The 12,976-nt window shown below is 39.0% G+C and overlaps 1 protein-coding gene across 2 annotated transcripts in view; it reads left to right on the plus strand.

Moving 5' to 3' along the window:
* Nucleotides 1-12,976, plus strand: part of SHQ1 (SHQ1, H/ACA ribonucleoprotein assembly factor) — a 39,604-nt gene that overhangs the window by 6,544 nt on the left and 20,084 nt on the right. For both annotated transcript variants that reach the window (XM_066327174.1, XM_066327175.1), the window contains exons 7-11: nucleotides 627-754; nucleotides 5,984-6,138; nucleotides 7,403-7,456; nucleotides 9,275-9,398; nucleotides 12,162-12,282. In XM_066327174.1, the coding sequence (XP_066183271.1) occupies nucleotides 627-754; nucleotides 5,984-6,138; nucleotides 7,403-7,456; nucleotides 9,275-9,398; nucleotides 12,162-12,282 (582 nt within the window). The remainder of the gene's footprint in view (nucleotides 1-626; nucleotides 755-5,983; nucleotides 6,139-7,402; nucleotides 7,457-9,274; nucleotides 9,399-12,161; nucleotides 12,283-12,976) is intronic.

The following is a 12,976-nucleotide window of genomic DNA, read 5'->3' on the forward strand; positions in this document are numbered from 1 at the left end:
TTATACAATTGTTTGGCTTGAAGAAAAAGCTCAGATGGTATGAGGAGGCTTAGAACTTGAATCCTTTAGGATGAATCTTCCCAGAATTACTAGGTTGGGATTTTTACCACAGTGCTGAGATGGAGATGATCTGTCTTCCAGAATTCATTGTACAGCTCTTCTTTTTCCACCTTGCTGCTTCATATCCTTGCTTAAAGTCCATCCCCATCCCTGCTTCACCTTTTACCCTTCAGCTGCACGACTTCTTCCCCACAAATTCCCTGGGTCTTAAGTGGGAGAGCTACCCAATAAAATCAAGTGATTTGTCTGAGAAGCCTTTGGAGTGTTGTCCTTTAGCTGCATTCAGAACAGGTTGGTTCAGCTTCATGTGATGCTGCAAGCTCCTCAATTCCCTGGGCTTCTGGGTGGCTCAGGAAAGGTGGAGGAAGTAAGGAAGGAATACTGAAAGATAGGAGAATATTGGGGATTTTTTAATAACTTTCTGCTTTAAAGTCAAAGAACATATTTCTAACATGGAAAAGAACCTGGAGCCAAGTGAGATGTATTCTATGGATGTGTTATTATGTACCCACATATAATGTGAATTGAAATAAATAGCATATGAAAGTTCTTTCTGTTTTCCCTAGAGCTGATTTTTTTGAAGATGAAGCTATTAAGCATCTTTTAAAGTACAAACCCTGGTGGATTGATGCTCATAAAAAGATGACAGCCTTGCAGGGAGAAAGTCATCAGGAACACGACAATCCTCCATTTGGTGAGAATATACATATATATATGTATATAAATATATATATACACATCTGTTGCTTGAATGATAATTGCTGTGATGTCATGTTATAGGTTATTGTTCTTAAAGGGAATTTATTACTCTAATGCATTTAGTATTTATTACTTTATGGGTCTTGGAGACCTTTTTTCAAAGAGAACTGTCCATTTAGAAAGCTCAAGGGATGTTTCCAGGGTGAGTAGGTGACCTTGTGGGAGCACTGCCAACAGATAACTGAGGCTGCCTCCCTGCACACTGTGATTACAGAAACCACTGCAAGTTACTATTGTGCATTTTCTTCTATTGTTCTTTGTTCATTTCCTATGTAGTATGAAAATCTGATATTCCTAAAGTAAATGATGATAATCCCTTCACCAGAAGTTCTGATAATACCTGCACTTCCACATTTCCTCTGGGAGGACAATAGAATTTGGGTAGATGTTGTGTGTTTTGCTGTGAATGTAATCTGATCTTCATTCCTGGTGTCTTTTCAGCCTCTGAAGCCAGGAATTGTTAATTATGTCCATCATAAACACTTGATTTAAAAAGCTTTGGACAAAGGTACAAGAGGCTTGAAAATACAATAATGAGGGGTTCCTTTGTTTGTCTTTATGCATTCGCTCCTTAGTAAATGAAACACTACTCCTGTTTGCTTGGCTTAAGGAATATAAATAAATTGGAGAGCTGCTGCATGATTTTATTGATAAGGAATGTTTCTCCTCCAAATTGAGGTACTGAAGAAAAACGTGTCTGTTGTTGGGTTTTAGGGGCAACAACAGACAAACCCCTCAAAAGCCTGGCAAGCCTGCTAATGGAAATATAGACAGAAAATGGGCTTTATAAAGGATTATCTTTGCTCCAAACCATTTGTTGTAACAGATACCTATTTAATAAGAATGATCAAAAATATCTCACCTTCATGGGGCTGGGTGGAGAGGCTCCTGCAGTTTTGTGAGTCTTGAGGAAATTTAAGTAACTTGAGAGGCAGTTTGGAGTTTGGGTGATGTTAAAGACAACAAACCCACCCTCTTCTATGGAACCACCTCGGTTTTGGTAATATTTTTGCTTTTTGAATAAGTGACTGAAGTAAGTGAAGGTTCCCAAACCTGAGCTGTGGTGAAGGAAGCCACCATGAGAGGGAGTGCAGGTTCTATTTGAAGTCTCCTGTGAATGGAAATGCAGAAGGGCAGGACGTGGCTCCAGGCTGTTCCACCTGGAATCTGATCAGCAGCAGGATGTATCCCCTGTGGTTTTATGTTGTTTTATCCAGCCAAAGGAATGGGGCAGTTAATCAGGAATTCCTGTCTGCCCTGTGTGAAGGAAGGATTTGTGAATAAAGACGTGTTGCTCCTCAAGTTAAATGTAAAAGTGAGTTTAGGGTGGGAAAGAGACATAAAAATTAGCAGATTCTTTAAAAGTTTACTTTCTTACTCAGCAACACTGAATAAAGACAACTATTTTTTTTTTCTTTTCCTGACTTACATTGATGTTTTCTCAGTTGTTATCCTCATTGGTTTCTTAGAATCAAAAACTTGGTTACTTTTGTCTTTATAATGTCTTTGGCTGCAAGAAGTAATTAGAACTACAGATGGCCTTTTTTATTTTTTGCATGACATTGCAATTAACTGAAGATTTTCTTTGGTTGATTACTGCTCTTATATTTATCCCTGGTTATTTTCCCTTTGTTTTTACATCATCAGATTCTTCTAATGCCTCATTACCAAATTTTTTTTCACTTTTCAGTTCATCTCATTAACATTTAAATTTTTCATCTCTCTTCTGTCCTTACTTTGAATTTATTTTTATTTGACCTTTTTGCTTTTTCTCCAGCTTGTGTGCATGGTTTGTGTATTTTGCCTTTTTAAATTTTTTCTCATCCCAAGTGTCTTTTCTTTCTTTTGTCCTTTCTGTACATTTTACTGTGTATTCTCTTCCAGCCCCTTTTTGTTCACACTTACAATGTCTCATTCAAGTAAAGTAATACTCCATAAAGCCTTATTAATTACACAGCCTTTCCCATGAGGGGATAAGATTTTTGGAAAGCTTGCTTGCTGCTGCTGCTGAAGTTTACATTAGTGTCTTGCTTCTTGCAGATTCCAGATGAAAGGGTTTGTATTTTCTAGCAGTCACATTCACCTTGGTTAAAAGTTCATTTTTATTCTACTTCCAACTGCACAACTGTAAAAAACTCCTCTTTAGGCAACACAATAATCTTCAAAGGCTCAGGCTGACATATGTATTTAATCTAACATTTATATGCTCCAAGGATATCTTATTTTGTTCAGGGTAACCTCTCATGCTTACAGTGACTGTTCTCTTTCTTATTTCTTTATAGAAAGAGAAGCAATTTCCTTTTAGAGTTCCACCTTTCAGTAAGGCTTGGCTCAAATATATGCCATTGCTGGTGGATTCATAAGTTTAAGATGGATTACTTTTCTTTTTTTCATCAAATTTCTGCAATTGTACTGTCTACCTGCTTTGCTCAGTTTTCAGGGCTTTGCATCATGTGTTCCTTCCTGGCACTGCTCTGCTGCAGAGCAGGTTTTTGTTATGTGAGGAAATTCTGCTTTTTTATTCATGCAAAACTCTTAATGATCAGTCTCCACTGTAAAATATCTCAGGTTTTAAAAGGCAAGAACAGTAGGAAGAAAGAATGATGTATGGTGTTGATATGCTTTCAGGAGCTGTGGATTCCTTAAAGACTAGTAAGAAAAATGAGTATAAAGGAAATTGTGAGATCCAGGCAAGGCTGTCTAGGTCCAGTGATGCTGTGGAGAATGCCTGGAGGAAGGAGTTCAGAAGTGATGTGGAGGAAATGTTGATTTGAGAAGTGGAGGCTTGAGGGGGAAGAAGAGATAAGTGGAGGAGGTAAAATTTGAATGGAAGAATTGCAAAGACAGGGGTGGGATGAACAAACCAGACTCCAGTGACCATTGGTACTGTGAATATGGGTCTGCAGAGGGGATAGATTTGTGGGTTTAGGACTTTTGGCTCCTTTCTTAAAAAACTGAGGCTTTTCTGGTCATGGTCTGCCTGACAGGGCTTTAGGGAATCTCAAAAATCTGCAACTTTCCCAAAATGGCCCATGTAGGAGGGGAAGAGCTTTTGCTGAAACTTCAGTGCCACCTTTTGAGGGGCAGAGTCTGTACAGGAAGGAAAGAGTGGGAAGTTCCACTGACCTCTCATACCTCAGCAGGCTGCAACAAATTCAAGCAATTTAACACAAAATCAGGTTTATTACTTCAGGTACTTGTTTAAGTTTACGTTGTTATTGAGTGTTTTTAAGGCAGTATCCAGCACTGGGGAAGATGCTGACCCTGCACAAAGTCCTTGGGTGACTCCATTCACAGCAGTGCTGCCTTTCATCTTGTGATGGCTTAGGAAGGGCTTGAAATGAACTTGTTTGCTACTGATTAATATCCATAACTAACTTTATTCTGACTAATCTGCTCTCTGCTGACTGGTCTCCTTCATCTGATGTTGCTGATTCCTTAACCTACAGGGATAGGAGCACACATTTAAAAACCTTAAAATTATAACATAAGAGTTTAAAAAAAGAAAAAGAGAAGGAGGGATCAGTTCTGCTCAGTTCTTTCCCTTTGGGAGAGCTGTGGGATTCAAGACTTGGCTTGACAGGATCATAAACTGAGGTTCTGCTCTCACCAGCAGATAATCAGAGGTTTTTTCCTGACTGACCACTGAGTCAGCTCTCTGTGTGGGTCCAGCACATTTTATCTAAGTGCCCCTATCACACTGAGAGCTGCAAGTGTCATAGCAGTCTGGAGATACAGATCTCCAGTGATTTAAGTGGTGTTATCACAGTGTAAAATAGCAGTAGGGCTGTAACAAAACACCCTCTGGCTGTCAGACCTCATCCTCCCCTCAGAGATTAAACTCTGCTTCACCCACACTCTGCTACTGGAGGACAATTTGAAGTATCTTTTTTAGCATGAGGAATGGCCTGCTTAAAACAAGTAAAAGAGGCGATTAAAATGTGAAGGTAATGTCTGCAGTCTCATCTGTCAGAAACTTTGTGAGATGAATGTCTGACTCCTTTAGAAGTGGATATATTAACACACATTTATACTCTGGCATGGTTTTGCCACTGGCAAATACACAAAAAAAAATTAAATCAAAGTTACAAAAAACTTGCCAATTTAACTTGCTTGATAACTAGCAGCAAGTGCTGCTTTGCATTAGATTAATACTGATTGTGGTACAGATTGTTAGCTAAAATTTGGCAGTTTAAGTGTACAGAAGTGTGCAGGCTTAGTACAGCAGAAATGTAATTACAATTTTAATTGTTTTGATAATTTCACACCATGTACTTGGAAGTTTTGAATAGGGAAAACAAAGTAGGTGGTGGTTTGGACATGTTAATAATGAGTCTCAGGCCTGGATAATTAATTGTTCAAAAACTTCAGGCAAGGGATAGAATTATTTTTATTAACATTGAAGTATTTTCTCAGATAAAGGTATTTTATTTAGAACACCTGGCACTTTGCAGCAACTTAATGAATGTCTTGTAATATTTACCTTTGGGAATAGTCTAGTCTATTTCTTGTTTGTTATTTAATAAACCTGGAGTTTTTGTGTTTGTGGTCCAGTTGCAGACATTATGATGCTTCAGAGTTTGAAATTTAAAGGAAGAAAACTTTACTGCTCAATTTCATTAATTTCACTGGGAGTTTCTTTGCTGTTTGAAAAGTGAAGTGTGGTTCATGTTTGTATTGAAGAATCAACTTGGAAAGAAATTTACTGATGGGGATACATCATCTGTAGTTGTGATTCAGAGGGTGGCCTACTTTGCATGAACAGAAAAAAACCAGACTTAGAACTGCCATAGTATTTATTAAGTATTTATTTTTGCCCCATACAATGTGGGCTTAAAAATCCTCATTTTCCTTGGATCCTGATTGTGCATTTATCCCTGTATAAGATACCCAGGCATCCACAGAAATCCTTGGCACCTGGAGGAGCTCCAAATCATCAGTGTGTGCATGCAGTGCTGGAGCCTGACATTGACACAGATAGACCAGAGCTCAGTAAAAGTTAAAAAGGAAAGTGAGAGCGATTTTGGCTTTTTCTTGAGTGATGAGTGACTTGTGATTAGTTACACACTCCTTTCTAAAGACACTGTTGAAGTAGTATTACCACCTATTAAAGTGAATGTGCCAGCTTTAAATTCAAAATCAATTATCCTTTTACTTTTTATAGTTGTCTTCTCTGAGGAAGAGAGGGAGCAGATGAGAAAGTTCACAAATAAATCTTACCTTCTGGATAAAAGGAGCCGTCAGCACATATATCTTGGGTTAATTGATATTCTTCTGGCATATTGCTACGAGATCCGTGTCAATGAAGGGGACAAGAATGTAAGTTGAAAAAAAGAAAAAAATAAATTAATTTTTAGTCCCATCTAGTGCTGAACCCTGTACTGCCATTTAGGGAACTTACCTTTTAAAGTGAACTTACTCCCAGGCATTAAACATAGATAATGAAGTTAAAATGGAAGACTTTGTATCTCTAGATTTGGTGCACATGGGGATTAGTAGGATTTCTAAATATTTGTGTTCTTCTGCAGCAGCGTTGTAATAGGAGAGATGTGGAGATTTCAGACAATTCTGTGTAGTTCTGATTTGTGTATCTTAGTTTATGCAAATACAAATTTAACAAAATAATTCTTTTTTGTTCTCTGTGGATACTTTGCCCTCTTGGAGTTGCTTCCCAGATGGAACTTTATGCCTTGCATCTCCTGTGCTGATATGAACGAAGGAAATGTTTTTTTCAATGCTTTTAATCAAAATATTGGCACATGTAATCAAAACCATTCTGGTTTAATCAGACTGACACTCAGGGCATGGAGTGTAGAATGACAAGCAAAGTGTCCAGATCTGCTGATTCACCAGAATAATCTGGGATTGTTGTGTTGCATGTTAGAGCTGCTCAGAATTGCAAAGCTGCCAGGACCACAGTTGTACAATTCTTTATTGGTTTTTGCAGTAACTGTGTGATGTGTGTGGAAAACACAGAGGTTTTTTCTCCTTTCCCCCCCTGCCCTTTTTTTTTTTTCATTCCTGTTTAATAGGGAAACCAAGACATTCAGGCCACACAAATCTTTACTAGAGCCAGGATTATAGATCAAGCCTTTCTGGCTTTTTGCCCCAGTCATCCCACTGGACCACACTTCCACTCAAATACTATGAATCTGTCACATATTAAGAATAATGACATTTTACATGTACTGCTGGCTTCAGGACCCTCTCTGCAAGCCAAAAGTCTTGAGCTGTTTTCATGAAACAAGGCATTTGAACTTGGCTTTTGTTGCTTCAAGTCTCTGTTGTTTTGTGCAAATGGACAGAATTCCACTAAAATACCATTTCTCTGTGTATTGCCATTATATTTTAAAGGTTTTGTGTGTGGACTGGATCATCCTAGTATGGAAACCAATTCATTATTCAACGTCTGCATTGCAATATAATTTTTAATGTTGTCCTGTAGCCATTTCAATGCGTATGTTGTAATTACTGCTTCTTATTCACAAAGGTTCTGAAATTGCTGCTGGAGTCTTATCTTAAATAGTTTGCCAGCATGGTTGTATTAGATAATACTTGTTTTACTGTTATCTCTTAAAATCAGGTTGAATCGTCTTGGAACATCAGGAAGCTGAGTGCAACGTTGTGCTGGCTGGAGGTAAGGTTAAAGTAAAGTTTTGTGTTAAGTTTTTAATGGATTACTTGGGTTTTTTTGTGTTTTATGTTCTTTCTGTGCCAAGTTTTCTCTTTCAGTGTTGAGGATTAATTGTATATCCTGTTTTTAAGGGTATCAGAAATTGATTTCTGGGCTCCAGAATGTAGTGGGCACGTGTTGCTTTATCTGCCTCCTTCTTTTCAGCTTTATTCTTGGAATAATAAAGGTTGGAAAAGACCTTTAAAAATCCTCAGGTCCAGCCATTGCCTGCACAATCACCATGTTCACCATTAAACCACATCCAGGTGCCACATCCCTGTTTTAGTTGCTGCTCACCCTTTGGAACCAACAGAGATTAGAGGAAACCCTGGATTCCATTCTCTCCACGTTCAGATTGTTCTCTGAAAGCACCCAGGCCCCCGTAGGGAAATTGTTACAGAGCTGGAGGTGCAAAGGACTTGACCTGGCCTGAAACCCATTAATTCTTAAAATGCAGGAAGGTGGAAAGGACTGTCCCAGCTCAGTCCTGAAATGACTGAGCCAAGTCTCACTTTGCAGGATCAAAACTGAAATTGGACAGGATTTTTGGGTCCAGTCGTTCAAACTTTTCCTCTAGTGTTGAATGTTAATATTCAGTTACAACTTGTCCTGTGACAACAGGTTTTGAGTTCTGCAGTAGCAGGTTACAAGAGGCAAGTTAAAATGCCCTCATTGCCTTAATTCATGATTTATTTTTTTTTCAGATCCATGATCTAACATAGTGGAGGAGTTCTCTGCTTGTGCTTACCCTGTGATAGAGCAGTTCTTGGTGCAGCCTGTGCCAACAGTGTATTTCACACCTAGAAAACTCACAGTCCTGGCACCAAGCTGTTAGTAACTATCTCTGTTAACTCCCAGCCCTAATGGTTTGTCTTTCATCATTCTCTACAAAAAAAAAAAAATTGCCTCAGCTCTGGTTTGTTGGAGCTGACTGCCATTTTGCTGGCCATGCCATGTACACACCTTAGCCTCTAAATATTAAATCACAAACCATAAATGATTTAAATGCTTGCTGGTGATCCATTAAAATGAACAATGGTCATTGGTAGTCACAGAATGCAAAGAAGTGCTGGCTGTCAGCAAAGTGCTTTTATTAATTTTTATAGATTGAGAGCTCAAGATTAAATAGAGGGGGGGTTTAAATTAATTAATAAATGGAGCATTTTGTCTTGAAAAGTGAAAGCTGGAAGGGAAATCACTCTTAAGAAATTATTTAATAACTCCTTAATGCCTCTGGCCTGAGTAAATTAAAGGTGTTCCTCACTCATGGAGTAGGACAATGAATTGCTCTCCCCAGGCAGGTCTATTTATCCCTGTCCTGAATATCTAGAATTTTCATGAAAAGCAGAGTCATGATCTTATATGTACACATGTATTCGGTTAATATCATGTGGATTTAATTTTTCTTTGCTCTTAAAAGGCTTTTTATAGCTTCTCCTTAATATATAAAATAATGTGGGACAGATGTAATTTACTGCTTTAATCTAAAAGATGGCAAAGTCTTGAGTGAGATATTTTATTCCCATGTTCTCTATGTTCTTTTTTTTAATCCCAAACCACTAAAATGTACAGGACTTCTGTTATCTTGCCATGCAAACTCGATGTGCAGTCTTGTTTCTCTTTAACATGTACATTTCCATATCTATTCAAATTCAGGTTTTTAGAGGCATAATAAATCAAAGTCTGCTTCCTCCTCTCCCCTCATTCTGCTATGGCTTTTTTTCCTTAAAGGAAAACAAACAAGCACACAGACTTACTCAGATTTCTTGCTGATGCACACAGAGTTTCTCCAGCATCCATGATGTCCTGGTTTCTTTTGGAAGAAGAGTGCTGTGCTATCCCCTGTACAGGCATTTTGAGCTGGTGACACGTGCCTTCAGTGACACAGTCATGATTCTGCATCTGGGTGAGTGTTCAGGGACTGGAAGTTGTACACAACCATCTTTATGCCTTGGCTTGTTGAAGTTACCTGCAACTTTTCCATTTAGCATGAGCTACTTCTTTGAAAAAAGCATTAGATTTGATTTTTGGACAGAAGGATCACTGAGAAGCAGTGCTTCAGGGGTTTATTTTAAATGTTCGTGAGTTGCAAGATTCAAAACCCACATAAATGGCAATATTAATCTTTACTACTGCCAAAAACTGTTGCTGATTGAAAATCCCATTGACATTAGAACAGTCAGGGAGTGAAGTTTTAAGGGGAAGATGGATGCTGTCCCTCCTCACTTATCTGCACTGCCTTATGTTGCTGTTCATAAGTGTGAAAAAGAAAATTTTGACAACAAAAACTGCTGTGATGCAGTGCTGACAGCCTATGGGTTGTTGTTTTTTTTTTCTGAGGAGGATAGTACATGAGAGGTAAGAAACTTGCTTTTCTTTTAATGTCACAGTAGAAAATGGTGTTGCAGTGAACATTCAGTGATCCAGTGCAATATTGCCTGACTGGGTAAGTTATTACCAGGATGTTTCAATTTTAACGTTTGTGGAGTTCTTGTGTCTCAGAATACTGTTCCATTCAAAAGAGAGAATAACAGCAAAGTTCAGTTTATCTTTAGATGAATGCTCCTCCTTGAAAATGTGGAAAACACACAGAAGTCTGTGGGGAAAAAAGAATGTAAAATAGAGAAGTGTGACTTAAATTTTCCTTCCAGATACACAGGATGAAAGCTGGTAGAATGTCACGATGGTGTAAAATCAGACTTTCATGTCAAATGGCAAACACAGAGCTGGGGTCACATTTTATCCTCATTTTGAAATAGTCTGTGGAAGGAGGACTGGATTTCTGAATCTGTAAAATTCAGGTTTCAGGCTCTTGTCTGGCAGCTCTCTCAGCAAGGAACTCCAGAAGGATCCAGTGATGTGCAGAGACAAAGTTCTCTGATTTTCCCATTGCACATATTGGAAGCTTTTTTTATTTGTACTTTTGAACAAAACTAGTGGGGGTTTTTGATTAATCAGGAAGTAGTGTCTGCACATAAAAAGTAGTTTATTTACTGATCAGTGCAATGCCCAGCTGTAACTATGCAAAAGCTGTTAAATCCCATGGGCCCATGTTCTAAAAGCAGACATCTGATGGTTTTCCTGATGCAGGATTCCCTGTTTCAAGTCTGGCAAGATTTGCAGCCTCTCATTAGAGACCCATTAAGCCACTACAATCCCAAACTTTTAATTTATGAAGAAAAACATTTTTAGTTGTGAATCAGTGTAACATTCACTGATGTACATTGTTACTTGGCAGATGAGGTACAGGAGTGGATGTTGGAAATGGTTTGGGCTGACAGCTTGACAGCTGGAACCTGAAAAAAATCAGCCAAATTTCAATTCCCCACATCATTTCTTTGTAAAAGAGCATGCTTCTTTTTAGTCAAAATAGTGATGTTTGACAGGCATTGATGGGGATACAATTCCAAAGTTATTAGTTATATTTGGGGTTTTAGGTTTTCTTTACTGACTTGGTTTCCAAAACCAGTGGGTTTTTTCTGTTCTCTTTGCCATGGCTTTTTGCTCTCCATGTTCCTCCTATTTATTGCCATCTTCCTCACCCTGAACTTTCATTCTCTGACTGTATTTTTTCAGCATGGAATTGCTTACAAATAAGCAAAAAAAAATTTTGTGCTTGAACGGCAGGGGGAGTTCTGATCTTTTTTGTTTCTTTTTTCCCCCCCTCTCCTCTCCTCTAAATCTGTAAAATGTAATTTCATCCCTGTTCAGGTTTCATAGCCTAGGAGGAGCCAGCCTCTTGGGAGAGGGTTATTAGATTCCATTTGCAGTGGTGGCTGTTTTCATTTGAATGTGGGTTTTTTTTTTTTTTCCCCCACCATCAAATGGTGAAAATAATTTTTTTTAAGTGTTCCAGCGCTTAACCCTTTAGCAACTGTCATCAGAAAACTAAGAGGGGGGAGATTCCAACTAATTGGAATCCTGCATGTGAAGGGAAAAGTCAAACTGACAACAGAAAGTTTTCTGGTTGTGGAGTGAGAACAGATTTTTGATCTTCTACTGTATTTATTAACTGTGTGTCATATGGTTCCTTCCTGAACCTGAAGTGAGTTTTTTTCTTTCATTTTGCCAGACTATTCTGTGACTAGCAGAAATAGGAAAAGTTCTCCCTAACTCCAGGCCCTCATCTGCTGTTAGGTAATCATTACAGTGCCTCACACAATTCCTGTGCTTGGCCCTGCTGTGAGCTGTGTGCTCCCAAACTCATTATTTCCCAGCGCTGGTGTTTGTGTAGGCATAAAGGGGAAAAATGCTCCTCTTAAGAGAGATGATGGGGCATAACTTGTTATTTGTGAGCTACTTCTCAGCTTAGTTTGTTTCTTTTTAAACAGTTCCCTGCCTGCCTGTGCCAAGGTTTGGGCCAGCAGGGCTGGGAGCAGTGGAGATGCTGGGGGAAGGGGCTGCTTCAGCTGTGGAGAATTACACGCATGGCTGAGCCTGCAGGCTTTGGTCTTGCAGAGATTCCTGCTGAATCCAGAGGCTCCCCTTCCCCAGGGATGTGGATGCTGAAGGACAGAGTTACAGTGCTGCTGTTCCCAGCCTGGGAATCCACTCCAGTTCCCAAGGTGGTTGTAGATACCGTGGTTATTAAACCGTCAGGTGGGAGATGATAAAGATCATCTGCTGTGGTTTCTTGTGAATCACAAAGACAAAACCCTGTTTCCTGCAGGGAAAGCTGCAGTTTTGAAGTGTCTGCTGGACATTCACAAGATTTTTATGGAGAGTGACCCTGCCTACATCCTCAATGATCTCTTCATTACAGACTATTGCATCTGGATCCAGAAAGTCAAGTAAGTTCTTTGGTGGTTACTGATGTGGGAGATGTTTTTTAGCACACATCATCTGTGAACAAATAGCAGTAAAATAAATTCTGTCTCCTATATGTGAGAATATGAGTTTTTTCATTTAGTAACTGTCTGTCCAGCAATTGTTGACACAGAAGCAGAGACATTCAGTGCATTTTGTAATACAGTGACACCACTGGAGAAGGGAGGGAGGGATTGGATTTTAAATAAAAATGTGAATTTTCATTTATATATTCATAGGGGTTTGGGGGGAAAAACAGCTTCTGGGGAATTCTCATCATGTTGTGATCTTACTTATGAAGAGAAATGTTTATGTAGCACTTATATAACTTCAGGATAAAAGCTGGGAGGAGCTTCCAGTTCAAAACTGACAGCACATGCAAAGCATTCCCAGCTGCATGGAGCATTGATTTATGGGCTGTAGCAGTTGCACCAATTGATTATTAACACCAGAACAAGTGTCACAAATCCCCATGTGCTCTGTGCTCCTGCAGCTCTCCCTGGCACTGTGGGAAGCTTTGGCTTCCATTGCTTCAGAGGAAAGAGGGACTCTGCCATCTCCAGACAAAACCCCTGCACTCCTGTGTCTCACCTGTGTTCTTTTCATGGAGTCAGCATGGCTTATTTCCAGAGTTTGGTTGGAATACCAGCATGTTTTAATGGCTTAAAACCAAAAGTA

The sequence above is a fragment of the Sylvia atricapilla genome, chromosome 11 (assembly GCF_009819655.1).
Source record: "Sylvia atricapilla isolate bSylAtr1 chromosome 11, bSylAtr1.pri, whole genome shotgun sequence".
Classification (NCBI taxonomy): domain Eukaryota; kingdom Metazoa; phylum Chordata; class Aves; order Passeriformes; family Sylviidae; genus Sylvia; species Sylvia atricapilla.